Consider the following 27,944-nt stretch of genomic DNA (forward strand, 5'->3'; position numbering starts at 1 on the left):
ACGTTTTTAAGATGAACGCGGTGCAAATTTCTAAATAGGTACTGGTATTATTATTTCTTATAAGCCTAGGCCGGGCTAGGTATAATATTATAGTCTTATGACCATTATAGTGATTTTACCCATCACGAATGCCACTCAGTTGCTGAGTTGCGTACGAGTAGTAGCCTATTTAAAACGCCTTATGATTTCAACTTTATAATTAATATTTATTAAAATTCCACTTTATTTTATTATGAGACACGGGAATCAAAATTATACCGCACCAATTTGGAATATTTGGGTTCGAGTCGCTTCAAAGGTCTAAGAATTAGTTTCTTGGAAGTCGATTGTATAATATCAGTTCCCTAATTTCCTGAATTCTCCCCCAACTGAGAACCACCGCTGCCTTAGCTAGCATAATAGAAATATAAAGAAAAAGACTGATAACGTTGTTAAGAAATAGATACAACTTTTAGGTAAAATTTGAATTAATTAATAGCAAGAGAGAGAAATAATAGTACTACAACAAATATAACAACATTTTTATAAAAATATGGCATACACCTTAGGTATAGGCGTAGGTCCCGTTCTATTATGCGGAGATTGACTATATCTCTTTCCAACAATGTTGGCACTTGGCAACCTACAGTACATGAGCACACGCAGTCAATATATTGACTTATTGTCTTTGTCAATTAGGTACCTATAGAACAGTATATGACCGTCATACCGTTACTCACGAGTAGGTGTGGTATTTATACTACTCTCACGCGGGGATGGCATTTCGATGTCCAAACTGAGGGTGCTTAATTCACATTATTTCTCAGTTAATCTTGTAATCACAATTTACGATTGGCGTCTTCGCCCTCCAACACGTCTCAATTCATTCAATGCGATCATATTGTATTTGCTCTATATATATGCTATACACATTGATTTATCCGGTACCGGTGTGTATTAAGTACAAACTAATTAAACGCAAACGATATAAACCAAGAGGGCGCTAATTCGGTGCACATACCCGTGGTTGCGTGAAGATAGACCGTAGACTTGTGCGACTTCTGACTACTGTCGCCCTCAGTGGTGCTGCCCGCCGAACTGTCTATCAGCGAGTGTCTCTTGTCGGCAGTCAGTCTGGGCGACTGGTCCATGTCCAGCGAGTTGAGGTTTCCCACGCTGTGGTACGACCGGGTCGTCCCCTTCGAGTTGTTCCGATCGTTCACCCTGTGCACCCTGATCTCGTCGTCATTTTCGCTTCCCGACGTGAACGTCTTCGATCTCTGTATTGTAATGTGTACATGAAAAAAATTTGATTTTTAGTCACTCAAATACGCAGAATATCGCGACTCTTATTATGTAGTCGCGGGTGATTTGTGTGTGTGTATGGGAATATATAGCGTACCTTGTTTTTCTTTCCGAATCTGTCTAAAGACTTGAACCACGCGTTGTTTTCGGCCGGTTTCGGGGTTTTGCTCGGAGATGACATCCTCCTGTTGCCGGACACATGATTCCCCTGTTTGTTCTGCCAACAATAATTTAAAAATGTATTAGTTTTTTTTATAAATATTCATACTCGATTGTCTGCAACAGGTCTTTCAAAATAATATTTTTTGTGCCTCGTGTGACATTATTGTCAATAATATACAGAAATGGACTAAGAATGCGCTTGATGCTTATCCCTTAGGAAAATGCTTAATATCTCAAATACGAGATTAGTATATTAAAGTTTTGAACTTTTATTTTTACGTAACTGTAAATTATTACTGAACAACTTTTCTGATTAAATTTTATTAATTATTTTGATTTTTGAACGATGGCATATACATTTTTAATTTTGTACTTCGAGAGTATTTTGAACCTGTATGATAAGTGGAAACTTAAAAATAAGAATTATATAACATTTGATTTTGTACTGACTTCAACTATATATAAAAATAATATTTTTAAACTCTTATAGCCTTTTTTTTTAAAATGAGATACTATTTTTACTACTCGTAATAAATATTTCTCCTAGAAGATTAAAAAATCGGGACCATTTCCCTAAATTATTAAAATAAGAAATTGTGACCTTTTAAATAATTTGAATACTTTTCATTGTTAGCCAAAAATATTGTTCTTTACAATTTTGTATGTATAATCATAATAAATATGAAATAAATTAAAATAAAAAATTATTTTGAGTAATAGTAAGTTACAGTAAAATATAAATTTTTCTAACTTACCAATAATTTACAACTACTTATATGTATAAATAACTTCAAATTAAAACACAAAAATTATATAACGATATAAAATGTATAATAGTCGACGATCGTCAGTTATCACGTCATATATTTTGTGTCATCATAAATAAATTAAAAATCAAAATAATAATTTCAAATAAGATTAATAAAAGAATTCGCGAAAAGTGCTGATTGTCAAAATGTTTTTTAAAATTACAGTTCACTAAAAATAAATGTTCACCAATAATTATATAATAATTATACTATAGTTCAAAAGATTGAATACCTTTTTTTTTGCTTTTTTTATATTTGACAAAACATAATATTTACAATCTGTATTTACAATAAGTAAATGTGATAGTGATTGATTGACAGGAGGGGGAAGTCGTCCAGTAGCGGCACCCCGTGACAAAATTAAATACCTATACTTGTTTAAATATTAGCTGTTTATAATAATGTAATATGCACAAATACATTAGTGCACCATAAATTTCTGACAGGTTTTAAATAACTTTTGTTAGGTTAAACTACAGGTAGCCTATTCAATGTGTTTAATTTTTTTTTTTTGTAATAACTAACAAACAGGTATCTAAATGAAATACTTGATTTTTAGAAAAATATAAGTGGACAAAACTCGTAGACGTAGAATATAAATCTTATTAAAATGCTATCAAAGCACATCCGTGTTTTGTGTTTCTATTAATAATAAATAATATAATTATGCATCAAATTATAATTCGCATCATAATATTATATATCATTGTTGCACGACTATCTGCAATTAACGCTATATACGCGATACTAAACAGTTGTTAAAATATAGGTGAAATCTCGGATAGAATGTTATAACTTTACAAGCAAATGAAGTGCTTTTAGTTTTTTTGTTCTCGTGGAAATGAGCGGTGGAGGAAATCGGTATTCATCATTTTTGTCGGTAACTATAGTCTCGCTATTTCAAACACGTCGATACATTTAAATTAAACGTGTGTTAGCATTAAAAATGATTACCTCGTACGAGGAACATATTATTATATAGGTTATATCGTACAATAACGTCACACCGCCGCTGATTTTTTCGCACAAAATTCGAAGCATCCCGTATGCACGTGTGTAGACGCTATCGAATTCGCAGTGTCACGCGGCGATATATATATATATATACAACAAATCGACAGACCTCGCAATAATAATTGTATAGGTGTCTAATGCGATGTTTATTTAATTTAATTTTTTTTTTTTTACAATGACTGAACGTCTGACTATAGGCGAGGGACGCATTAGAAGTATCTCGAGTATCTGCGCTCTTAAATACACATAAACATCGGTTAGGTTATTGGGTCGCGATATAATATTGTAAAAAATTCATCTTTGTTGATGGATAATAGTATACGATACGTAAGATACTATACACAGACACATGCACACACTCAAACAAGCAATCGATAAGCTTGCACTCAATGAATATATAACAATAATAATATTGATAATGTATAGATATTTGCTGCAAGTCGATCATGTTATATAGGTGTATAATATAGATTTTTTAGTAATATTATTATACATCACGCACAGTACACACGACCAGCACGTACAGCTTGATCATTTTTTTTCTCCATATAATAATAATACATTTGCATTAACCTAACCGCATTTGACCCTGGGAAATATAATATATATATATATATATATATATGTATAACTTCGTGGTTTCGACGATTTCGCATTAATCCGCGGCTTACGAACCAAAAATGGCAATACCTTTCCGACGTTTTCACACGATTTTTAATTGTTATAGATATTCTGCAATGCGTTATGCGTGTCCTGGCGACGGAACAATATTATTTTATTCCATCCGAAATGATATGATGATTCTCTTCGGTGGTTCGGATGCATATTATCTAACGAATAATATAATATAGTGATTGGTACCATTATTACTATATACGTTGCAGTTATGTCTACAATACTTTATACTCTTCCTACGTTTTTCGTTCACTGCGCAGTATTGTCCCGGCCGAATCGAATTTGATTTTTGTTAATTTCAAATACCCATTTTATATAGATAACAAGTATTACAACTACTTGCAAGACATTATTCTTATGTTTTGAAATACAATTTACTTATTAATATATGCGTCGGCCGTTGCATCATAATATGTCTACATATTTCTATCACCTCTGCAGCGCGCGGTGTAACACATATTGTTATTATTACTATCGATAGATTTCGATTTTAATATTGAAATTAGAAGCACCTCGTGTCCCCGGAGTATGAAAACCGAGGTATTCGTCGAGACCATCTGCGCTGCAATGTACACATATTTTCATTTAGGTGTACGCTAGCTGTATATCATCTATACTGATTTTTGTGCAGCAGTATTACGCGGATCACTATAAATTATATCACGTGTGTGTGTGTGCGTGTGCGTGTGTGCGCGCAATATTTGCAACGAGCGAGGCCAAGGATGGACAAGGATATAATATAATAGTCATATAGACAACACAGGCGTGGAGCACCGGATGGCCGTCGTGTGCACATATATGGACATCCAGGTTAGATTGCAGTTCGAATACAATATTATAGGTACGCGCGTGGAGAAAGCACTATATTAATTGTGACGGGAGTTTCGATCGGCGGAAACGTATTATGTTATTATTATTATTTATAATGAATATTATACTTCATCTGCACACGCGGACGCGATCGGCCACCGGCGGCGGCATGTGTGGCGATGGATACGCACTCTAAGGCCCCCACCCCCGAAAACGACGAAAATCGACAGCACTGCTGCACTATGAGACACATAATATTACTACAATATGCCATTTGAAAAAAAAAAAAAAAACGGTACCCATGCACACTTATAACTATTTGTATGTTACACATAATAATGTATAATATTATAGTGATGGGTACATTATGCGTCCAACGACGACGAAATCAATCTTCCGTGGTTATTAACTTTTTGAATAAAAAACAATTAAATTATAATATACGTGTGGTATTATCACCGCCAGCAGTAATGTTATAGCATTAACAGTATTATGTATTTTCAATGCAGTAATTATACTGAAGTATGGCAGACATGAATAAGTATATTTAGGCATATTAATTATTACTTTATAGGTTTAAACGTTATGTATACTGATTGCATAATAACTATACTTTTACAGCGGTGGATCAAAAACGAGATTTTTTTATTATGAGGGAATAAAGGCCTGCTCAAAACTTAATTACGGAAGTCTCCAGGGTTAATAATCGCTTGAAGCCGAGCTGTGGTGAGAATATTTCTCCCCGTGGCCTATATACTATATCTACCTATTATATAGCTGCAAGGCATTGTCAGTAGGTTTAATATTGCTCGATAATAGATAAAGGCTTGTTTATAGTCACTCGACTTGATAATTATTTCTAAATAATATTATATTTCTCTCTCTCTCTCTCTCTTTATATATATATATATAGAAAGTATATTATATCAGTTGTGGTCAAACAAGGAGTAAATAGAGGAAAATAGATCCTTCCAAAGACCTTTTTTCAATGTTTGATATCTTATAATAGTGATAACCATAAATTATATTTTTAATAATTAATTACAGCATGATAAAACATTGGGCATATTCCCTCCCTGAAAAAATCATTTGACGGCCACTGAATTAAATGAAGGAGCAAAGAAGTATGTGGAGTTTTAATTATTGGCCACTTTCCGCCCATTAAAGTTTTCACACTGGTTGATCGACCGAATCGGCATTTTTGTCTTTTCGGCGGTATAATAAGTCTATGATAATGACAACACACACATTACACACCGCATTAAATAAGTATTATATTATATACTATCATTTATACGTCATAATAAAACGTTATATAGGTAACTCGGAGAAAGGATAGTGCGATAATATAGCGAAATACTACGTGACAAACCTGTTTTCGGGTGTTGACCATTATGGTTCGCATCCAAATAAAGACGTACACGACATAAGATTCTGTATAATATATAGACAGTGTGGGTATTGCATAACTTCAGTTTGCTTACAGATTATAATTTGTATCCGACCGAAAACGAAGATTTCCTCGACACGCGTTTCCCGTAATATTTTGACACTAGGTTTATATTCGAACGTCCAATCGGTGAACTTTATTTATAACTGTACAAAGTGGGCACTTTGATGAAAAATAAATAGCAATGACACCTGACTCGATATCAACAACAAGGAGGCGTTTGCCTATATAATATAAACGAGTATACCTACATTTTATTCATAATATTTAGCGCATAGGTTTCGAGAATGTTTTGAAAACAAACTATACATTTTTTTCTATACCGTCTGTGAATAACAAAAATATAGGTACTCAGCACATAAGTGCGTAATCTTATGTCTATATTTCGAATAAGAATACAAATATTATCTTAAAGTATGGATACATAAATTGTAATGGTTTAAATAAACACTCATGATTACATAAACATATAGTAATAACGTATAAGCCATAAGGTATGCCTAAGGTAGCCATAAGGTATTTCGATATTTTATATATTTTATGGTAATAATATATTAACGGTGAAATATTTACGTTTTAACCCACAATTACGTGCTAAAAACGTTTGCTAGTACTTTTGAAAACTTGAAGTACTCCTTATTTCTTAACTTTCACACCATTTGGCCGCCTCCTTAGACGGTCACATGAAGAATGTATAATATTATAATCATACAGGAACACATTATATGATGTGTTTCTAAAAATTACATTATAATTACCATAGAAATTATACCAAACGCGTATTCTCATATAGGTGTACATTGAATTATTGAACGATATTAAACCTTCCAACCTACCTAATTCCTATTATTTATTTGTACAATGTTATATTATACTCTCTCTCTTAATTTATGAAACTAAAATAAATATCACCTAGAATATGGTGTGAATAAAGTGATGTGATCGAATTATATCAAATCATTCTTTTTCTATTAATTTTTCTATTATCAGATGTGTATCCCACCTCCGAACATTAAAAAAAAAAAAAAACATTGTTATGAAATATTATTACTTATCAGCATGTGTCATGTAGTCACACGTGCAGCCACAAGACATGCATGGTTATTACCGTTATTGGTTAGCAACTATCAAGGTGTTTACAATTAACATCAGTTTACCATTAAGATACCCCATTGTTTTAAACGTCACATAAATTATTAGTTTTAAAATATGAACAATGACAACCAAATAATTAAAGAAGTGCAAAAAACAAAAATGATTCTTTGTTTTGCTACTATAATTTTTAAGAATTAACTTTTGAAACTCATGCAAAAATATTCCAGAGAAAAAATGTAAAAATTATGTGTAAGACATTTAAATCAAAAATTATTATTATTATTATTATTTTATTTTTTACTCTATAAATGACTATTTTATGTTCGAGTAATATTTTATGATATTGTTGTACACTGCTGACAGCGCAGTCAAATTTTAATCTGGAAAATAATGGACGGCGAAGATCTGAACAAATCATTTTACTGCAATTAATAGGCAATAAGGTATTATTAATTTAGGCAATAATATTTTATTATATATACGTTATACCTACTAAGAAGGAAATGATGATTAAATATCCGTACAATATGAGCCTAATACAGAAAGTTTCTGATAAAAAATATAGGCATGACCCGTTTGGGCGCAGTATAAATAATTTACCTGAAAATTGTTAACACGTTTGGGCGCATTTATAAAGACACCTTTGGGCACAATAGGTATTGCCACTAGTAATTGAAAATCTTGTATAATCTAATGTAATTAGTACTTAAACGTTTGATCTGTAGACTATGTCCTAATCAATGGAAAATACCACATCAAATATAGCTATATATATTTATTATATTAAAATTAGGACCACGTTTTGCGGAGAAAAAAATTTATTAATTAATAGAAAATAATATATAGTATAGAATAATATTGATAAATAAAAAATGTTTAAAAAAAAATATATATATTTTTGGAAGACTATTGAGCCAACCTCCTCGCGGTGTCTTCTGGGTAACGCTAATAGGCTTAGATTTAATAAAATATGTTAATATATGCAAAGAAATAAATGCACCCAAACGTATTATTATAAAGGGAAATATTACGCCCAAACGTGTTATGGATTTACGCCCAAAAGTGTTTTGTTTTGGGTTAATGCGTCCAAACGTATTTCCCCCAAACATATATATCTAAGACAATCTATGATGTGCTACGTATGAAAAATTGTATACGAATTTATTTAGTTTAAATCAGTTATATTTTGTTTTGACTGAGTTTTTACAATGATATATTATAATGTTTAATCTATGCCAAAGCACAATAAGCATATTGTTTAAGTATGTATAATACATATACATTATAAGTATAGCAGTGGCGGCCTAGCCAGATCGACGAGTCGGCGATCGCTGACTGGACCCCTTAAAATTTATTGTACAAATATGTTTAAGCTCCCCCCCCCCCCGTCTTCCTATAATTTTATCTAAACAGAGGGGCCATTTTTTATTTAGCCTACCAAGTATAATCTGTTGACTGTTCCTAGGCCACCAACGAAGCACAGTAGAATAACAGAAATGTATATAACAAAATAATACATTTAAAAGTTACTGACAGAAAAATAACAGAAAGATTAGACTTCTATCGAATAGAATCATAATTACTAAAATTATAATTTATTTATAGGTTAATTTTTAAGAAATTACGGCACCGACAACTCTTCATTATTACCAAATTTGGTGATTATCACTTATCTGGTATGTTATTATTGTAAGATTTGAAATAAATATTTTTGGGTGGGATTAGAACTTTATTATAATTTTAAATAATAACTTTTATGCGTATTTTATTTTTTTCTATTTATACAATAATTTGTACAATACCAAATTTATTTTAAACCCATTAATTGATTTGTTGAGAAAAACATTAAATATTAACGTAACTAAAAAATTAATCAAATCACTTATTTACTAGCCACAACATAATATCGTGGAAAAGAATTGAACTCGGTAAGTTTTAAATTACTTTAAAAAAAGTGCATGTGATTTAGTTGAAAACAACTATAACTTTTAACTCTTTATTGCGCAGCTTCGCCAATAATAAATGTTAATTATTATGCACGTTGGTGCAGCAGTAGGATGACATCGTTGCATCGACACCGTGTCTAAATTTTTAGTTACCTACCTATATATATATATATCGGTTTTGTATTTTAATTTTATCGTAGGTATACATATATATATATATTTTTTTTTTTTTTTGTTTCTCCTGATACAGTAATAACTATTAACTAGGAAACCTATAGGTTGTGCAACACTGCAGTAATAACAATTATACAATGGCAAACAATATTATTACATAGTTTTGTGTGTGTGTGCGTATTAATATAATGTGTTGGCGACCATACCCATTGAACGTGTTTACAAAAGAGGAGTACGTACGTCTCTAAAGGTTTCGTAATTTTGTCTGTTTTTCCTATAATATTTTTAATCGCTGTAGACGTGGGATTGTGAGAAATTACGAATAAGAAAAACAAGTGATTTAAATAAAACGATGGTGCACGAGTTTATTATCGTTCTGTCATTTTTTCTTTGAAAATTAGAAAAAAAATAGTAAACGTATTACCATGTCAAGTGTCAATGGTATAATTATCGTCTATCGAAGACCATATTAATGAACAAGTCAATTAGACTTACCTAGGCTTAAACTACGGCGCCACATCGTTAAATTGTTATTAACAGCTAATGCGTAGCCCACGTTCGATAGTTTTGTAAATATAAAAAATTAAAACCTCTCAAAAATACGCATTATTGTGTACATTATGCTGTGTTTATGTTATTCTTCAATATTATCTAAGCATTTAGATAGCTTTTATTTTCCGTAAAATATATTTTAAACAAAATATTACACAATTGTCAAGCTGTAATAGTTAAAAATTGAAAGCTAATAAAAAAAAAAATAGACAAAATATATAAAATTATGAAACACATTCTGCCGTTAAAACGTGACTAATCGACTCGTAATAGAACATTATGGGATACCGAGGGCGAGAATAATTTGACCGAATTTGGTACTGTCTCGATACGATGAGGTGTGCTGTGTGTTCGTAAAATTTCGTCATCGAGTAACGAACTTCAATCGAATAATGTGCGTCATAATCAAAAAAAAATCACAATCGAGGGGGTCCACGATGTTCCAAAACGTTCTATGCACACGGGACAAAATGATGTGAAACGTTTCCAAATCTATAGTGTTATGCAGACTTTAGGTATACATTACACAAACCTGATTGGCTGATTATTAAATGTTTATTGTTTACTGATTGGAATAACATAGAATGTTTGACGCCATCGTTTCCCACAACCTTTGTGGTTTGTATACCTACATAAAATCTTCATACCTACTTCAAATACAATGTGAATGAATAATATATTTGTATAAAAGTTTTATAAAAATATTAAATATTTGTTGTCGATAGCAGCAAAGCACATAAATATATTATTATTATATATTTATATATGTCAATTGTATTTTAAATCTTTTCTTTTAATTAATTCTTTTAATAATTATGCATCGTATTCTAGTGCATATGATACGCCAAATATCAATATGTATACAACAATGAAACATCATTCGGTTCGATGATACCATAGAACAGTGATGATACAGTTGCTATAAAATTTCAAGAATGGTTAGACAGATACATTCGAATTCCGTATTTAAATATTAGAGTTGACACTTTTTGGAAACAATCTTTTTTCTAATTAGGGAAGCAGTGGCGCACAGAGGTATTTTAAGAGCACATTGCAGTTTCAAAAAGTTAGTCACCTACCAGCCCAATTTTTTTATTTATAAAAATATTTTCACTTATTAATAACTGTACAGTTCAAGGAAATTAATTATTATGTTGCACATTTATAAACTTCCCTATGAAACCTGCAGTAATATACAGTATACACCCACCTCTTTGAGAACACATGCAGTTGCATTACTTGCTAACCTGTCTGGACGCAAATGTAGGGAAGGGGAACTGAGGAGACGTTACTACTAACTCAAACAAATAATAGCAACTCTCCCCCCCCCCCCACCCACCTTAACTCGAAACCACTAAAATCTTCGAAACTAAATTCGTACAAATGTTGGTTCTATATAATTAGACGCATAAATTGAGTGATAAATATTTTTAAAAAAATTAGTCTACAAAAACAATGTCAGGGGTAAGGACGTTTACTGAAGTTTGACGTTATATTCTTCATAGCGACGAGCATTATATTGGCGTGCGAGTATTTGCAACTATTGACGGGCGTTAATCGTTTTTACTTGCTAATATATTAATAATAATAATTGATGGTTATTAAGTGTACTTACGTTGTCGGTACCGGTGAAAACGTTGTACCGTTTGCGCAAAGACGACGTGTACGACTCGGGATCGGACGAGTTGTACTGAGCTTTAGAGGTCGACGATGGCCGTTTGTTTTCCTTGGACGCAGACGAGCCGCCAGTGAACAGCATCTTGAACTTATCCAGCCTGGAACGTTTTTTGGCTGGTTTGTCGAGACCGTACATAGAAGCGGAACGCGGCGGCGCGTTGACAACGGTCACGTTGTTCCGGGAAACGATGGTCGGCATACCGGACGAGGTCCGAGACGTCGGCGGTCGGCCACGACTACCGTCCCGCGGCCGAACGGCGGTGCCGCGGTGATGATGGTCGTGGTGGACGGTTGTGTCGCGGTTGACGGCGGCGGCACGGTGTTGACGATCGTAGTGGTCGACATCGTCTTCGTGGACGTCACGGCGATCGCCACCGTCGCCGGACAGCCTGGGTGATCTCCGGGCGAACCGGTGTTCCGTGACGATCTTTCGCTCGAAGTATCTGTCGCCGCCGCCGAGCGTCTCGTTTTTCTTGTACACAGTCGCGTACGTGTCCGGCTCCGCATCCGGAAGGGATCGTACGCGCACCGCCGCCCCCGAACCGGTCCGCTGCGGTCTGACCACCGCGGTTGACGCGCGTTTTTGCAACCTCGACTCGAGTGCATCCCGCCTGTGGCTGAGATCGTCATACGACGTCCACGTGTCGTCCATGCCGCCGGCCGAGCGATACTGTTGTCGTTGACGTTGTGGTGGTGGCGGTGGGTCAGCTGCCGCCGCCGTATCGTCCGGTAGGTGGACAATGGTGGGCGACGACGTGGCCGTGTACGAAAACGGTTCGTTGCCGTTGTGCGAGTGGGCAAAGTCTGGCGGCGGCAGTGGCGGCGATGGTTGACGGGCGTATTCGGCCGCCGCCGCTGCCTGTTGTTGTTGTTGTTGTTGCTGCTGCTGCTGCTGCTGCTGTAATTTCCGGACGATCCGGTCGACCTTGTGACCGCGGACCGGGCGCGGTGGGGACGCGTCGCTGTAGCCCAGCGGGCCGCCGACCGTATACTTGAAGTACTCGTCCCGCGGTGACGACTCGATGATGGGAGACAGCTGTTTTTTCGCACGGATCGGCGCCGGAGGTGGTGACGGGCCAGTCACCAACCGCGGCGTGGATGGTTCTGAGGACCGATCGGTTCCCGACGACGTCCTCCGCGGTGGTGTCTCGGACGCCACCACTGCTGTCGGACGCTTTTTGATCTTCGTTTTGATCCGCTGGATGGTACCGAATAACGATATAGAACGTTTTGCGTCGCTTCCGTCGCCAGACGCCAGCGGCTTGTTCCGGTCACCCGCATCGCTGACGCTCCTCGTCAACTTGCCGCCGCCCGACGATGCCGTCGACCGTCTTTTCGGCGGTGCGGCCGCGTTCGTCAGGTCCGTTGATGACCGATACTGTTGACCGCCTTGCCGCTGATCTTCCCACGTCGGCTGCTCCCTCTTCCTGATCCGGTTCTTAGGCCTGTCCAACGACATGTACGACGACAGTTTACCTGTGTACACAACCCAACAGACGACGATAAATTAAAACACATGTTTAATGCATGAATTCGTGTCACAATAATATAAACTGTTTGTGTGATATTGTTAAACTATTATAGGTACTATTTTTCTACCCGGAAGTTATTCAGCTGTTCTACAAAAGAATGTATAAACTATAAATATTCAAAAAACTTAACATCGATTTTCAAAATTTTTAAATTCCATTAAGGGATTTTCAACTTATTTTCCTCTTATTATTTATTTTTTTTTACTCGTCAGTTACAACCGAGATTTATTCAATCAATTCATTGATCGTTTATGCATCGACTGAGACGGAAGGTCACTGTGTTTGTTTTGATTAAACATCTACTATGTAAGTTATAAATCAAAACCAATATGAAATGTTTGCTTAGTGTTGGTTGCAAATACTCTGAAACGTTCATATTATTATGTTTTGTTTTATATATTAAAAGTTTATTGATAATTATTTATTGAATGTAAAATATTTTATATTTCTTCAACTGGAAAATTCTTTTTATTGTACAATGTATTTTGTTAAGTTTTTACGATGGAAAAGTTTTACAATTAATTTTAACGACGTTAATAACAAATTTAAACATACTTTTTTTAAAAGAGAATTCATAATATTTTATAACATTTGCTTAAAATGCTTAAATACTTTTAGTTTTTGAGTGTACGGATTTTCATAATTTATGAAAGCAGCAAAAAAATATATCTATATATAATTTAAATGTGCTAAAGAAGTTTACTTTAAATTTTAATTGCAAACTTCATAGTAACCAATTAATAACTAAAATAAATTTATCAAAAAGCAAAAAAAAAATAAAAATATATCTCTAAATCTAATCCTTAAGTGAATTCATAGGTATACTATTCCCTCCCAATATATTATTAATCTATAATTTAATTCATGAAACATTTAAAAATTTTCTGTTGTATTATATTTTACATTACTTTTAGTTTTCTTTGTAAGTACCTACTTCAGTACTCTCTGAATAATTTGATTCAAAACAATAGTAATGTATTTTAAGCTCATAAATTATTTTTATTAATATTATTATTATGGTCGATGGTATTTTTCAACAATACATACAATAAGGACCTATACATCTTACACATTCTTAACATTTTTCACTCAAGTATCTCAGAAATCATTTACCTTTAAAATAATATCAGTGATGGTAAAATTAATTTTTTTATTTAGGATATTCATAAAGGTGATGCATTTCAAATATTTTAATAATAATCACGTTTATCCAATTATATAATACTATTATACCTATTACAATTCAATAATATATATTATATACAATATATATCTTCAAAAAAAGGTTGGTATTGACAGTATTATACAATATACTATCATTCAATGGTCACAATTACCTTCAGAATTCCATTTTTTCGAGTCTGTCCCTCCAAAACTGGTCTTCCGTTGAAGGGACCCTCCATCTGGTTTGCTTCTCTGCTGTCTTCTCGGCGGTATATCCGAGTGCAAAGAGGCCACGCTGTCTGCCTGCTTGAGTACGCGGTCAGCTTCTAACGCAAGTTCACGCTTAGACGCTTTGATCTTTTCCCTCCGAACTGGCGTGGGCACTAAGTGACCTTCACCATCTCCAGCTAAAGCTTCCACAATACTTGCTGCATCTGAATTGCCTTATAAGTTATAAAAAAAAATTAAAAATTAGAAATCATGTATGATGTATTTATCAAATAGAGATATTTTTAAATTCGCATAACAACAGTTGATGTTCCTCAGAGTTCTTTTCCTTTATAAGAAAAACTCTGTTCGTTGCCGCTTTTTATGTTACCTCTTGATACATCAATGATCATGTGCTCGTTTCGAGAAACACGAATCATGAGGCAAACCCCCAAAATTATTCTTATATTAGTAGCGTAGTTTATACCAAGCATACAGATAATGTGTGTAAATTTTTTTTTTATAATATTCAAAAAGCTCTGATAAGATAATTCAATTTTGATAAGTAGGTTATAAACTATTCATATTGTCGTAGTTTTTTTTTTTAAAATAACGTGTTGTAAAAATTATTCCTACAGTATTTATTTTAATTATTACCCAGGTATAGTTGTTAAAAATAACAATTTTAAAAATTATAAAAAATTTTAAAATTAAAAAAAAAGTTTTATTCTTGTACCATGTATTCACTTTTATAGTTACCTATACTTATAGTCAGTGTAATTAATGGAAGTTCCTATCTAGTACCTATACCTACTTAAGACTAATGGATATATCTCGTATAAATACCTACGGCTCAATTGCCTTTAACGTATCACTTAAAGTTATCCCTGTTATATGTGTGCCCTTTAATTTATAAAATGCTATATGAAAATATCTTAACTTTGCTTATAAAATAGGTTAGGTTAGGTTAGGTTAGGTACACATTATGATTATTTTACATCATGATTTTATTACCTACAATAAAGTGATTCATAATGAATTATTTAGAATTACATATGTCAAGACATGACAGATGACAATAATAAAATATATTTGACAATTATTAATTTGTCCGGAAATGCTTGTGGTTGTTTAATAATTGTATTCCAAAAACGTTACTAAACATAATATGTGACATTGGACGACGCCCCTTTTCTTGACCTTCTCTTGTATTAGTTTAGTAATAGCTGCACTCTACACCTCTCGGTCATGTATACAAATATTACAAACTAGTTCGTTTTATCATAAATGGACAAAAAAAGTAAACTTTCATTATTATTTAAGTTTTTATCATTAGTTTCTTAAAATGTTTATAATGTCCTTTAATGCAACCTCAAATAGTTTTTTTTTGACCTCTGAATAGATAAAATAATACCTCCTATTTATTTTTATTTTTATCTCTGTCGAGTACTCTAAATAGGTACTTGTAATGATTTTGAGCCTCTTTTATGCAACTAACTTGAGTTAATCTCGAGTGACGAGTTATACTTCAGAAATTCAGAATTCAACATAACGTCTACATTTTAATATGACATTTTAAAAAATCTATATTATCTGTATGATTATATTATATTCAATCACTTGACATTTTTCTGCCAATGTTATATACAACTTTATTATATTACGCAATAAACACAAATATATTTTATGGGATAAACTTATGGTTCGTTAATATATTACATTTATTCACAACATAGATATAATGTATGGTGTATGCTGCTAATGATATTTTATTTAATCCTCAGCGTTATCAGTTATAGGTTAATAGGTTATTACATCAATTTTTATATTCTGAATTAGACGAAGGAATTTTTGATTGAGTTTGATGAGTGCTTTTCGAAAAACATGACAAAATGTTTAACAAAACTTCTCTGTTTTCGGCTAAAACTTATTCTTAAAGAGTGTGCATTCTATTATCTTTGTAAATTTAATTTTAAATAATTTAATCAATTCGTTGGCAGTTCACTTTTAAAAACATAATATAACTCACTTTTTAGCTTGTATTATAACCATCTTCAATTATTCATTTCGTTGTACGTTGTAGCCCGTGACGATTATAATATTATAAAGGTAGACAGAAACTATAGGTTTATATTATTACCTATATATATTTTTATTTTTATTATAATTACTTATAAAATGAATTTCCATTTGTTGGTTTTTTTTTTTAGGATCATCAATCAACGCCTACTAGTTATATTGACAGTGGCGTCGTAGTTCGTATACGGTATACTCGCACATATTATACAAACCATAACTAAATGTTATTTTCGTAATAAGAGTTAAAAAGTCTTTTGCTTGTATTATACTACTCACATCAGCACACATAAACCTAATATTTATTATTGTATTCTTTCATTCATAATAATTAATAATATATTGTCGGTATTAATATATTTGTATTTGTCTTTGGTTTTTTCCATATACTTATATTTTATCCTCTGAAATCATTCCTCTGATTTTTCAGAAAATTGTTTAACTACAGTTAACTTATACATATACTGGCTTTATTGTTATTGTTATTTTTTTTTAACTCTGTATGTTACTATGTCCTATGTGCGTGGGTATTTATATGTTAAATGCGGAAAATAATATTTTTTCAACGTAATTAAAATGATTGTAATTGTGTTTTAAGCCCTCGTCATGTCGTTTCACTGCAACAAGCACGTGTCATCATCATTCATTCCACCACGCACTTTTCAACCTTGTACTTTGTGGTCACTGTGTTACTGTTTGTACCAGGGAAAAAGAGTTGAAGTCCATAACACATATTCGAGAGAAAAAAAAATGTAATAGAATATTATAATATAATACCACAGATATAAATAATTATTAAATAATGTACCCTTTTAGCGAAAAATCTCATTAATATACACTTTTATACAATATTTAGAATGATGACTGCACGTTGGACACATGCCATTATGCCATTGTGGCTTATATGATTTTCTGTTCAAATTGTATGCAAATACGTATAGGCGCTTTTTTGTCCGTGTTCAATTACTGAAATTCCATCGGAATACCCGCGATATATATGACTGTTAAAGTAGGTAGGAGAACCGGTGCCTTGCCAAATGGAAATTTGCTGCGAAATTCATTATTTCGACATGATTCTCCGTCGGCTTGGGCAGGCAAATCAAACTGCGTGGGGAGGAGGCGTACACGAACGCATTATAATAATATAATGTCAGGATAGGTAAAACAATAAACCATAATATACGCACCTCGGAAATCCCGGCACTGGCCATATTATGTTACAATAATAATATATAGCCTAACCTAACCCAATCTAACGGTTGCGATGTACCTATATACGTAACCGCGTAAGCATGCAAGAGACAACAGTATAATAATGTCATACGACTTGTAATACAAATAATGAACTATGAATTATTATAAAAATAAACGTTGTAAAACAGGACGAGACGATAGCTTAATATGGTTTGTTTACGTACCGATTTTCTTGATTCGCACGTCCCGGTTGAACGACACTCTTGGCCTCTGCGACGAGTCGGACTTTTGCGAGTCCGATCTGTACACGTCCAGCATGTTTGCGGAATTTAGCTCGGGATCTGTGAAAAAACGAGCGTACGTATAGTTATATATTATTATCTATGCCGTGTTTATGTAATTAAATTATTTAATTCGTTAAATCGTTGTAGCACGCGTTGGTGTGTGAATGTGTGTGTGTGAGGTCGTAAACACGCAACGAATAAATATAGCTAGTATAAAAATATGAAACATATTATTCTAATAACGACAACAACAACAATACCTAATAACACAAATTTAAAAAAAAACTAACTGCCTACAAAACCGAACTTGTGGACTGTGATGTGGTAGCCCCTTTTAAAATAAAACGAAGTAGGTAATAATATTCAATAAATTCTTCTATATTCGAGAGGAATTCGCAAAGTTCGGGTCTCTATCAGTGGCGTAATATTAGGAATTTGGTTTTGGAGGGGGGATTATATGTTTTTGGCAAAATCTATAAGCCTCATACAGTGACCTACCCCATCAAATATAATATATTAGCAGAAAAATTAAGTTTGTGGGGATCCATCTCCCCTCACACACCCACCTAACCTCACACACACCCACCCCCTTAATCACGCTCCTGGTATCTATGTATCTAACTTACAATAAGGTGGGGAATCAATTAGTTAATGCATAAGTGTAATTAAAGCTGCGCGAGTTGATTTTATAATTAACTTAATTACCTATACTTAACTATTATGTAGTTAAATCCGTATCGTATGACAACTGGGTATATAGGCTTTTTCTAGTTATTTTTTCACTGCACGTAAACTCTAAACGTATTGCTACACTGCGTTAACTAACCATTATATAACTATAAAAACTTAACTCTATACTAACCGAAGCGAATCTTGCAGTCCATTGGCTTGCCTATCACCTTCGCGTGTATTTAATAATAATATTATAACATATTAACCGTGTCCATTTCGTTATCCGTCTATCCGTCTCTCTATCTCTCTGTCCCGCGTCTCATTTTTTTTTTTCGCCCGATCGCCCCGCATAACTCTGCAGCGGCAGCTGTGTACGGTGGCGACGGCTTGGCGTTGAGGTAGGAGTGCGCGATCGTTGCGTCACTGCAGGCCATGTAGGGTAACCCGGGTATCGGAGCCCGAGGACCGCCGTGGCCCACACGAAACTGCGGCGCCCACACTGCCCAATATCATAATATATTATATGCCTCGCGTATGCGTGCGCGCCGCGCGCCTATACACAATAATATCATATTATTATAAACGATATTGTAACGCGCGGTGTCTTCGCGGGTGACGGACACGACTACATACGGAATAATTTCGCATAATATTATACACTATAGGACATGTAATATTATAGCATATAGTTACCTAAACCTACTATGTCTCACGCGTTTCGCCACAATTTGGTTTTTTTTTTTGTTTCGTCTGCGTCCCATCATTACTATAGAGGTCCTGGAGGTTTTTTTTGTTATTTACGACCGTCCGGCGTGTACGCATCCGGGCTATGTTCATGTGCGATAGAGCCCATCACTCGACGTTATGGCAATAACTATATAATATATTTATATTGACGTCTTTGAAAATATTGTTTTACCATCACTTAAAGTATAATATAGCTAAAATGCAAGGTTTTCGAAAAAATTTTTATTATATTTTTCCATTTATTCCACACTGAAACGCGCGTTTGAAAGGAATCGCGCATATATTATGAATTATTGAATTCGTATTTATAATAGTATAAAAACAAATGATGTTTTTTATTACAAGTACGTCATATTATCGTACAAATATTCGTCAAATAAAAAAAAATTTAAAAAAATAAATTACAGAAACATTTAAGAATCGTTTAAAAAATTAAAAAAAGTATGTTGAAGATTAACTGATCTCCCCCGCGCTTCAATTAGATGTTGTAAAAGTTCTGATTTAGTACCAATCATTTTTCAAACTATTTTCATTTTAATAATTTGGTTCAAATATGCGTTCTATTGTGTGGATGTTTGCTCCTGTTAGCGAATCGACAACATTTTCAGAATAATTTACAGTCAAGTGATTATATCCGTATAATACAATATAATAATAGGTAATAATAATTGTATAGATCACCAGCTGCACTTAATATAATACGATAGATCACCTAATACACCCAAAAATAGGTAGTAGATCAACGGCTACACGAATGCCATGACATTATAAAATATCATCGTACGAAACCATTCTTATATATATACATATATAGACGGTTTGACGTTTTAAAAAATATAAACAGTATCCGTGCCTTTACCTTGTATTATATATTATGTTGTGTATCGTACCCACGCAGCACGGTGTGCTCAACTTATAACGAATGGGGGAGGGGTATGAATTTTTTAATATTTTCAGACAGTCAGATTATATTATCACAAAAAAATAGATGTAAGTTAATTATGTAGTAGTGAAGGTATCGTTAAACCGTGCGTTTGTAAGTGGAATTTGTATATTGTTTACGTAATTATTATTACTTATTAAAGTAACATATTGGTGTAAATCACTCCATGCTGGCGATAAATATGTTTTCATTACTTTATCATATATTTTATTGTCATCGATCAACTAAAATAAATATATGAAAAAATTAAAAACCACATACAACGAAGTATTGAAAACACGAATTTATATTTTAACAATAGCTGGTAGTCAATGAGATAATAAGATAATCGAAAGTAGGTAGACAAAAAAAAAGACAACAGGACACTTTCATCCACCCCACACCCCGTGAGGACGACCCTGAATGGTCATATACTCATATATAATATTATGAACGAGATATAATTCATAGATATTTTGGTGATGCAACGCCATTATTATGCACAGCACACACTATCGCTCGATCGTTATATATAAAATCTGTATATATGATACGTAGAGAGTGCGCGTAGGTCGTAGGTACTTAAATATAATAATATTATATAGTATTGTGCTCGTTGATATCCTATGCAGGGGTGTATGTTGTACGTGTATATTCTATATAAATATATATAGTGTGTGTGTATATGAGCATAATATCATCAACGTATGTACCTATACTGCGACGTTTCCGACGAATAAAGTAAACAGCTGCTGCCAAGCGTATTTTGGCCGAGACGTCAAGGTCACGCGCGATATCTTGCGAAAAGCGAGAATCACCTATTCAATTCGCCCACTCCGGATGACGTTCTCGTGTGTTGTATAGCACTACGAGTGACGTGCTTGTATATCTACCTATTTAATACGACTTATATAGGTACCTTGTACCTACATGAATAACTAGACAGTTCCGGATCTATATAGGAGGGGCCAAGCGGGGTTCCTCATCCCTGTACCGTTTGTACAAAGAGGGCATCACCTCGAAGTTTATTAAAATAAAAAAAAAATAAAAAAAGCTAAGCATTTTTAAAAATATGAATAATTAACAAATTACAAGTAAGACAATGAAAATAATATCATTATGATATAATATTATATCCATTAGATCACAACATGCATGATCAGAACAGTCGAGCAGGATTTACGTGGGACAAGGCGTGATCTGATTGATTATGGATATATTATATTTTTATATTATTATAAACTATAAAAATACTATTTTCATTATTTTATTTGTACTTTATTAGGATAAACTTATGAATTTTAAGAATTGAAAGCCAAACGATTGCGCGATAAATTTATTATATGGATATTATATACGATTTTGAAGAAAGAGACCAAACAAAATTAATTTAAATTTTTTTTTGTAAGTAAAGTATTTAAAGTAAGACGTTTTAAACTATAATTGTATTATCTGATCTTACTTGGTGACTTGGCGTCCCCTTGAATTTGCTCTTACACTCCGTTAAATGTAAACTACACTGATTTTTAACATTTTAACACAGTGCCTAGTTGTGGTGGTTTTGATCAGTCATTAAATACAGGTTTAAAATTATATTCCATTCATTATTATTAATAACTATTTAACTTTCTGAAATTTACAATGATATCCCGATTAACCGATAAACAAATGATTTTCGTTTTTCGTGAACAAGCAAACACCTATGTTGACTCCATTTTAAAATGAGAATTCTAGAAAATCTTTTCTTAATGCTCCCCATAATGAAATTGTCGTCTGTATAGCTATAAATAGATTATGAAGTAAGTATATACGAGTCCCAACTTCTTATTTTATATATTATTATACAGATTCATATTTTTAAGGTGTTATTAATTATAATATTACTATACCTACCATTTTTATTGTGTTTAACAAACATATTATTATAGGTGGTTTTAATTTTGTTTTGTAAGGTTTTTACCGATCACTACGTGTGTCGGGTGTCAAATGTGATTATGAAATAATATAATAATAATCCGGAACTGCGTATTGCATACGACCACTATATTATAATTTATCAAATATAATATGATATATTATATTGTATGTACGATCATAGTTATTATATATCAATTTATCATATTATAGGTATATTAGGTACACGCGGGACGTCGACCTGCGGCAGGATTGCCGTTCTGTTTTTCACATTCTATAGACGACTGCAGTGACTCTTTCGAATTTCGGGGGCACAAAATCATCCATTCTCCGGCCGACACACGTCGATTACTGTAGTTGTAGTTGTTGTTGTTGTTGTTGTTGAGATAATAGTACCTATTATCGTGGTCGTCGGACTACAATGGCTGAATGGGTGCACCCCGGTGACTGGTGCACCGCGAAAGCCGTGATTGATTGCCAAGAGACACGCGTACGTATCATATTAAACAAGGCATGTGAGCGCGGCCCGCGATAATAATAATATGTGCGCGCAACATTTGCGGGGGCGGTCGTCGAAACGGTTTTCGGCACACGATGCGTTTTAAACGACCGCTACTAATCGCACATTATTCGCCGATCACAATATACGATTCAATATAAGTACGATATGTGCTGAGTAATGTAACGACCGCTGACACACACACACACACACACACACACACACACACTTGAAAGATTTCGTCGTCGGATCTCGCAAAACTCTGTGCTCACGAGCTCTTGGTGGACGGAAAAACATTATATTGTTATATTGTTCTACAACGGTCGGCGACACGCTGCCCCCCCGAGTCTTCAGTAAGTATAACTAGCGAAAATTCCGAGTCGCAGCACGTTGTCAAATTATCGTTGTATTGTCCATTATTCCGCTGCACGGTATACTTATAAAACAATTCAAACACACGAATTGGGCTCCGCGAACAATCATCAAACATTTATTGAACCAATAGTGAGCTAATGGCCCCTCGAACACGATTGAGTGGCTCAAGATCGATCCATTAAATTTTGTCGAACAGTTAAAATTAATTAAATTTTCACGCCACCCGGAATTTATAAAATACAACACATACTCACGAAATACTATCCGAATATTATGGAATCCACGCAGGTAGGTACCTACCTCGAGCGTGCATCGCATAAAATACTTTACGTATAAACTTATATTATCATGTGATAATACTGATAATAAGACATTGAAAAGCTACTTGTGCATACAGTTATATCCTTTATCATATTATTATTCCCGTTAGTCCGATAACTATTGTAATATAATAATATTGTAGACACCGCTATGTAGATGTTTCTTGCTTTGACGCGCGCAGTCCACCGTCAATATTTACTATTTAGAATATTAAGCTCGTTCGTAGAAAAGTAGTAGAAACATGACTTTATTTTTCAATAAATTCCATATTAATATAAAAATAATTTTTTTCTATACTAAAAAATGAATACATTTTGTCATAATAAATCAGGAAATCTACGATTTGCTTTAACAATAGTTTTATGGATCTCACAAAAATTATATATTATAACGAATCTTAGATAGATATTTTTTTTAATCTCTGATGTTGAGTTCAATATTTCCTGAACCTTATAATTATAAGTTCTGACTTATAACTATATATGCATAGTCAACAACTCAACTATAGTTTTGTAATTATTCCCAGTGACAATGAGTCACACTATAGTAGGTACTATACTAAATATTAATCATACTAAAACCATGGGTTATTAAACCCGTGGGTTACTAAAAAAATGCAGTACATTTTATAAAAAAAACCCATAAAGTTAGTTAAATAACTTAAACCTGGAATAATTCAACTCAAATGCTAAACAATTATCACAAATCGTTATAAATCAAACAATAATTTTTCTAATTTTGAGAAAATATAATATATTGTATATGTAGGTAGGTAAGCCCTAAAAAACTATTATCACGATAATAATTAATATTCATTATTTTTTAGATTATATAATATATAGACGATGATTATTGATGTATATATGACTATTATAGAAATTCTAAAAATAAAATGATCATATTTAAATATTTATCCGCGATCTCGAAAAAAACCTTTATAATAGAGAACGTAAAAAAATGTTTAAAAAAAGTTAAAACATCTAATTGTTCAATTACCTGTCTTGTTTAGTATTGTGTTTTAATCTGTTCGAATGTTCAACCCCTCTAGAAAAATATTCAATAACACCACTGAGGTATAGGTTATTATAGGTACCATAATTATTTAGCTCCTCCACGTTTTTTCCTTTTAATTTAGGTTATTTTGCATGAGACACTTTTGTTCTTCTTCAGTTGAAAACTGAAATTACGCCACTATGAGTTGTATCAACAATAACTAAACATTTAAAAATTCAATAGCAAGCCAATGGTCTTTTTAACATGATTTAGTGGATTATGATTGTTCCATTATTTATTGAACTATTAAATTAATAGATTTTTCATGCAACCTGGCATAGGCATATATTTAATATTAGATAGTAAGTAGTATGTATATACATGTATACATGGTGGTATCACTATAAATGACGATCGTATATTATCATGTCATTTAAAAATATTGAAATCCATTTTTAATGTGCAAATAGACTTTGAGAATAAAACACTTGTGCACAAAAGTACATAGTGTAAACACATACGGTAGTATAATAATTATGGTTTACGAAACACCAACACACGTGATAAATAAATGAAATCCATATAGCTAACTAATATATAATTTTCGCTATATGTTGTACAGTGAACATTAATCGACTTACAAAGGAGTACGTGGTAATGCGAAAGAAAAACTCTTGGGAGTACATTATACTATCATTGAAAGTGAAAAAACGATGCTCAAGTAAGTGTAACTTATAAATTGTATTTTTATGTACCTATATATGTTTTTTATGGTTTTAGTAGTAGCTATAGTGTACTATATAAGAAAAAATACAACATATTATTTGCTACCTGTTGACTAAATCGGTCACAAAAGAACGACTATAGATCATTCAAGGTTTCGTACCAAATTTGGGGACACTTTTATTTCCTTCGACATTTGTCATATACGTGCCATGACATAATCCTGTATGGTGTTGTTTGTCGCATATTAAGTTGGTTTGCTTCTGACGTACCACATACGTCAGCCTGCAATAATGGTGTATGTGCGCATACGTTGATTAGTTGTTAAGGTATACAATATAATGTATTTTCCGTCGTACTTCGAACAGTCGTGTACATACAAATGACAAGTTATCATAATTTATTTTGAAAATCACTCTCGAACGTTTCGTTTAAAAACCATGCTTTGAGACATTGATGTATAAATATATATTTTTCTCTATTTCTAAAATTGCTTATTTAAACAATCTTACAAGCTATAGATATTCCACTACGATAAAAAAAAAAAAATACAATAACAATAATAGGTTTATACGAAATATAATATATCTTACATGAAATATTATACCATAAGTACACTATATGCTCGCGTATATCCAATAAAATTACTTTAGTTATATAAAGTTTTATGTGTTAAGACTTTAGATCACATTACCCGATTATCGCCCTTCGTCATCAGATAACAGTGATTTTTTTGCCATTAACAAAATCCCCGAAAATTATACGGAAAAAACGCTTTTAACTATTTCACGCTGCTCGAGTATAATTGTATAATAATTATAGGTTTATATTAGAGGTGCGTATACGGCAGCTAAATAATATGGTTTAGGCGGTTTAGCGTTATCTTTATGGGTTTCAATTACATTACAAGCATGCCCAACGCGTTGATGATCTATTTTTTTGTAGTGGATAACATCATCGGCCTTGGTGTGTAGTATAGCTGCATAATGCATACCTAATACCTAGATAATATAATATGGATACATTTTAAGTGCAGTGAGAGAGAGAGAGAGAGAAAACGAGTCATCAATTTTCCGACTCTGGTACAATTTGCTTTGTAAAACAAAATTATAATAATAATAAAACTATTACATTTTTCCACCTCCTGCGGTTTGCATGCCCTACGGAAACAGTTGATTGCTGCAGACGGATGGGCGTTCATGAATGTCACGCGCGCAATAATGTATTATTATAATATGTTGAGTGCACATGGCAGGCCTATTGCGCGTTTAAGACAAAGATGCACACACGCGTATTATTATAATGATATTATTATATTACAATAATATTGTACTGTAATAACACGCGATTCGTCCCTGAAAACTGCAGCGACATAGTTGTCCCACATTCGTACGCCATCGAGATTCTGATGCACGTGGGTTAAGATTTTAGCTCTATAATCGATGACCGCAACAGCTGATGTATATAATAATATCATGCACAATAGCATGTAGGTACTTACCTATACTACATGGAACTATCAATATCACGTCTGTTATGATATTTTTGCGAAACTATCGATCATTTGTGACGAAAGAATACGAACAATATAATAAAATATCGGCGTCACACATATATAATGATATATATAATATATTATACATATAATATATAAATAGGACATAAGTATGCGAATACTGAAATTGCTTTCGCGTATCATACCTATACTTGCTGGTTGTGAAAATGTTTTTGAGAAACTTAACAAAAGTTGGAAAAAACAAGGCTGGAAAAATTCTTATGCTATTGTGTTCTCATAACCAGGTACTCAACACAACTATGATAATATTTATGATATATTATATTATCATCATACATTATATTATATAGTATATAAAATATAAATTTCTAATTATTTGTCTAAAACACGGGCAATTATTTTATAGTTAGAATTACATTTTAAGTAAATGATTAAGGTAGCTACGCTTAAAAAATAAAAAAACATTTAGTACCAATAAATGCAATGAAACCTAAGGGACACTCACGAGACCATCAAAAGTGTCTGTTATAGACAGGAGAACGTCATAGAACGATTTTTGGTAACGCTTATTTTTTTTTCCGGGACCTTATTATTTTGTCCGCTAATTGAGGTGTTTGTTAAGACAAGTTTCACTGTAAATGGGAATATATAAAGATGGATTTTAGAGTTATTTTTACTTTTAAATGATAATTTCTATTATTTTATAATATATCTTGTTTCTGTAACTATTCTATGTTTGGTTAGGCCAACATTAGTAGACAAACCTTACCTAACCCAAATTGCAGATACATCTATATAATTTCACCTGTTTGTGATCTGCGTAACATGATTAATATCTTGCAATCAATTATGTACATTAGCAATTACAATTCACAACAGTAGTGTTATATTATAGAAAATCGAGCTTGTATAAACTCATTTTTATTCATCAAAAATACAATTTATTGTCATTTCCTTTCATTTTAAATGTATAGAATTATATGGAAGTATTTCTTCAATATACATACATTTTCTAGTATCTATGTATAATGATTAATGAGTTATTGTTAGTATATAGACAAATTCAAATATATTTTTTTTTAAATAAAATGAATTTATTCGTTTGACAATAAGGTACTGTATGTATAAGTCTATAAATTTAATGTAAATATTATTAG

The 27,944-nt window shown here is 32.9% G+C and overlaps 1 protein-coding gene and 1 long non-coding RNA gene across 3 annotated transcripts in view; one reads left to right on the forward strand and one right to left on the reverse strand.

Annotated features, from left to right (window-relative positions):
• The window catches only part of LOC107173534 (bloated), a 45,986-nt gene that overhangs the window by 2,976 nt on the left and 15,066 nt on the right, over positions 1–27,944 (reverse strand). Inside the window, exons 1-6 of one of the 2 annotated variants that reach the window (XM_015524112.2) lie at positions 18,968–19,004; positions 18,046–18,162; positions 14,518–14,787; positions 11,587–13,124; positions 1,382–1,501; positions 1,001–1,259 (exon numbers count right to left, since the gene is read on the reverse strand). In XM_015524112.2, coding sequence (XP_015379598.2) covers positions 1,001–1,259; positions 1,382–1,501; positions 11,587–13,124; positions 14,518–14,787; positions 18,046–18,162; positions 18,968–18,989 — 2,326 coding nt within the window. In that variant the 5' untranslated portion in view covers positions 18,990–19,004. Of the gene's footprint in view, positions 1–1,000; positions 1,260–1,381; positions 1,502–11,586; positions 13,125–14,517; positions 14,788–18,045; positions 18,163–18,967; positions 19,005–27,944 lie in introns of those variants that run through there. The other variant, XM_089220868.1, reaches the window with a different exon arrangement.
• The window catches only part of LOC149058090 (uncharacterized), a 37,182-nt gene continuing 32,159 nt past the window's right edge, over positions 22,922–27,944 (forward strand). Inside the window, exons 1-2 of the long non-coding RNA XR_016190487.1 lie at positions 22,922–23,212; positions 25,171–25,269. This is a non-coding gene — a long non-coding RNA (uncharacterized LOC149058090). The remainder of the gene's footprint in view (positions 23,213–25,170; positions 25,270–27,944) is intronic.

The sequence above is a fragment of the Diuraphis noxia genome, unplaced genomic scaffold (assembly GCF_037042655.1).
Source record: "Diuraphis noxia isolate RWA-SAM2 unplaced genomic scaffold, SU_Dnox_SAM2 contig0002, whole genome shotgun sequence".
Classification (NCBI taxonomy): Eukaryota; Metazoa; Arthropoda; class Insecta; order Hemiptera; family Aphididae; genus Diuraphis; species Diuraphis noxia.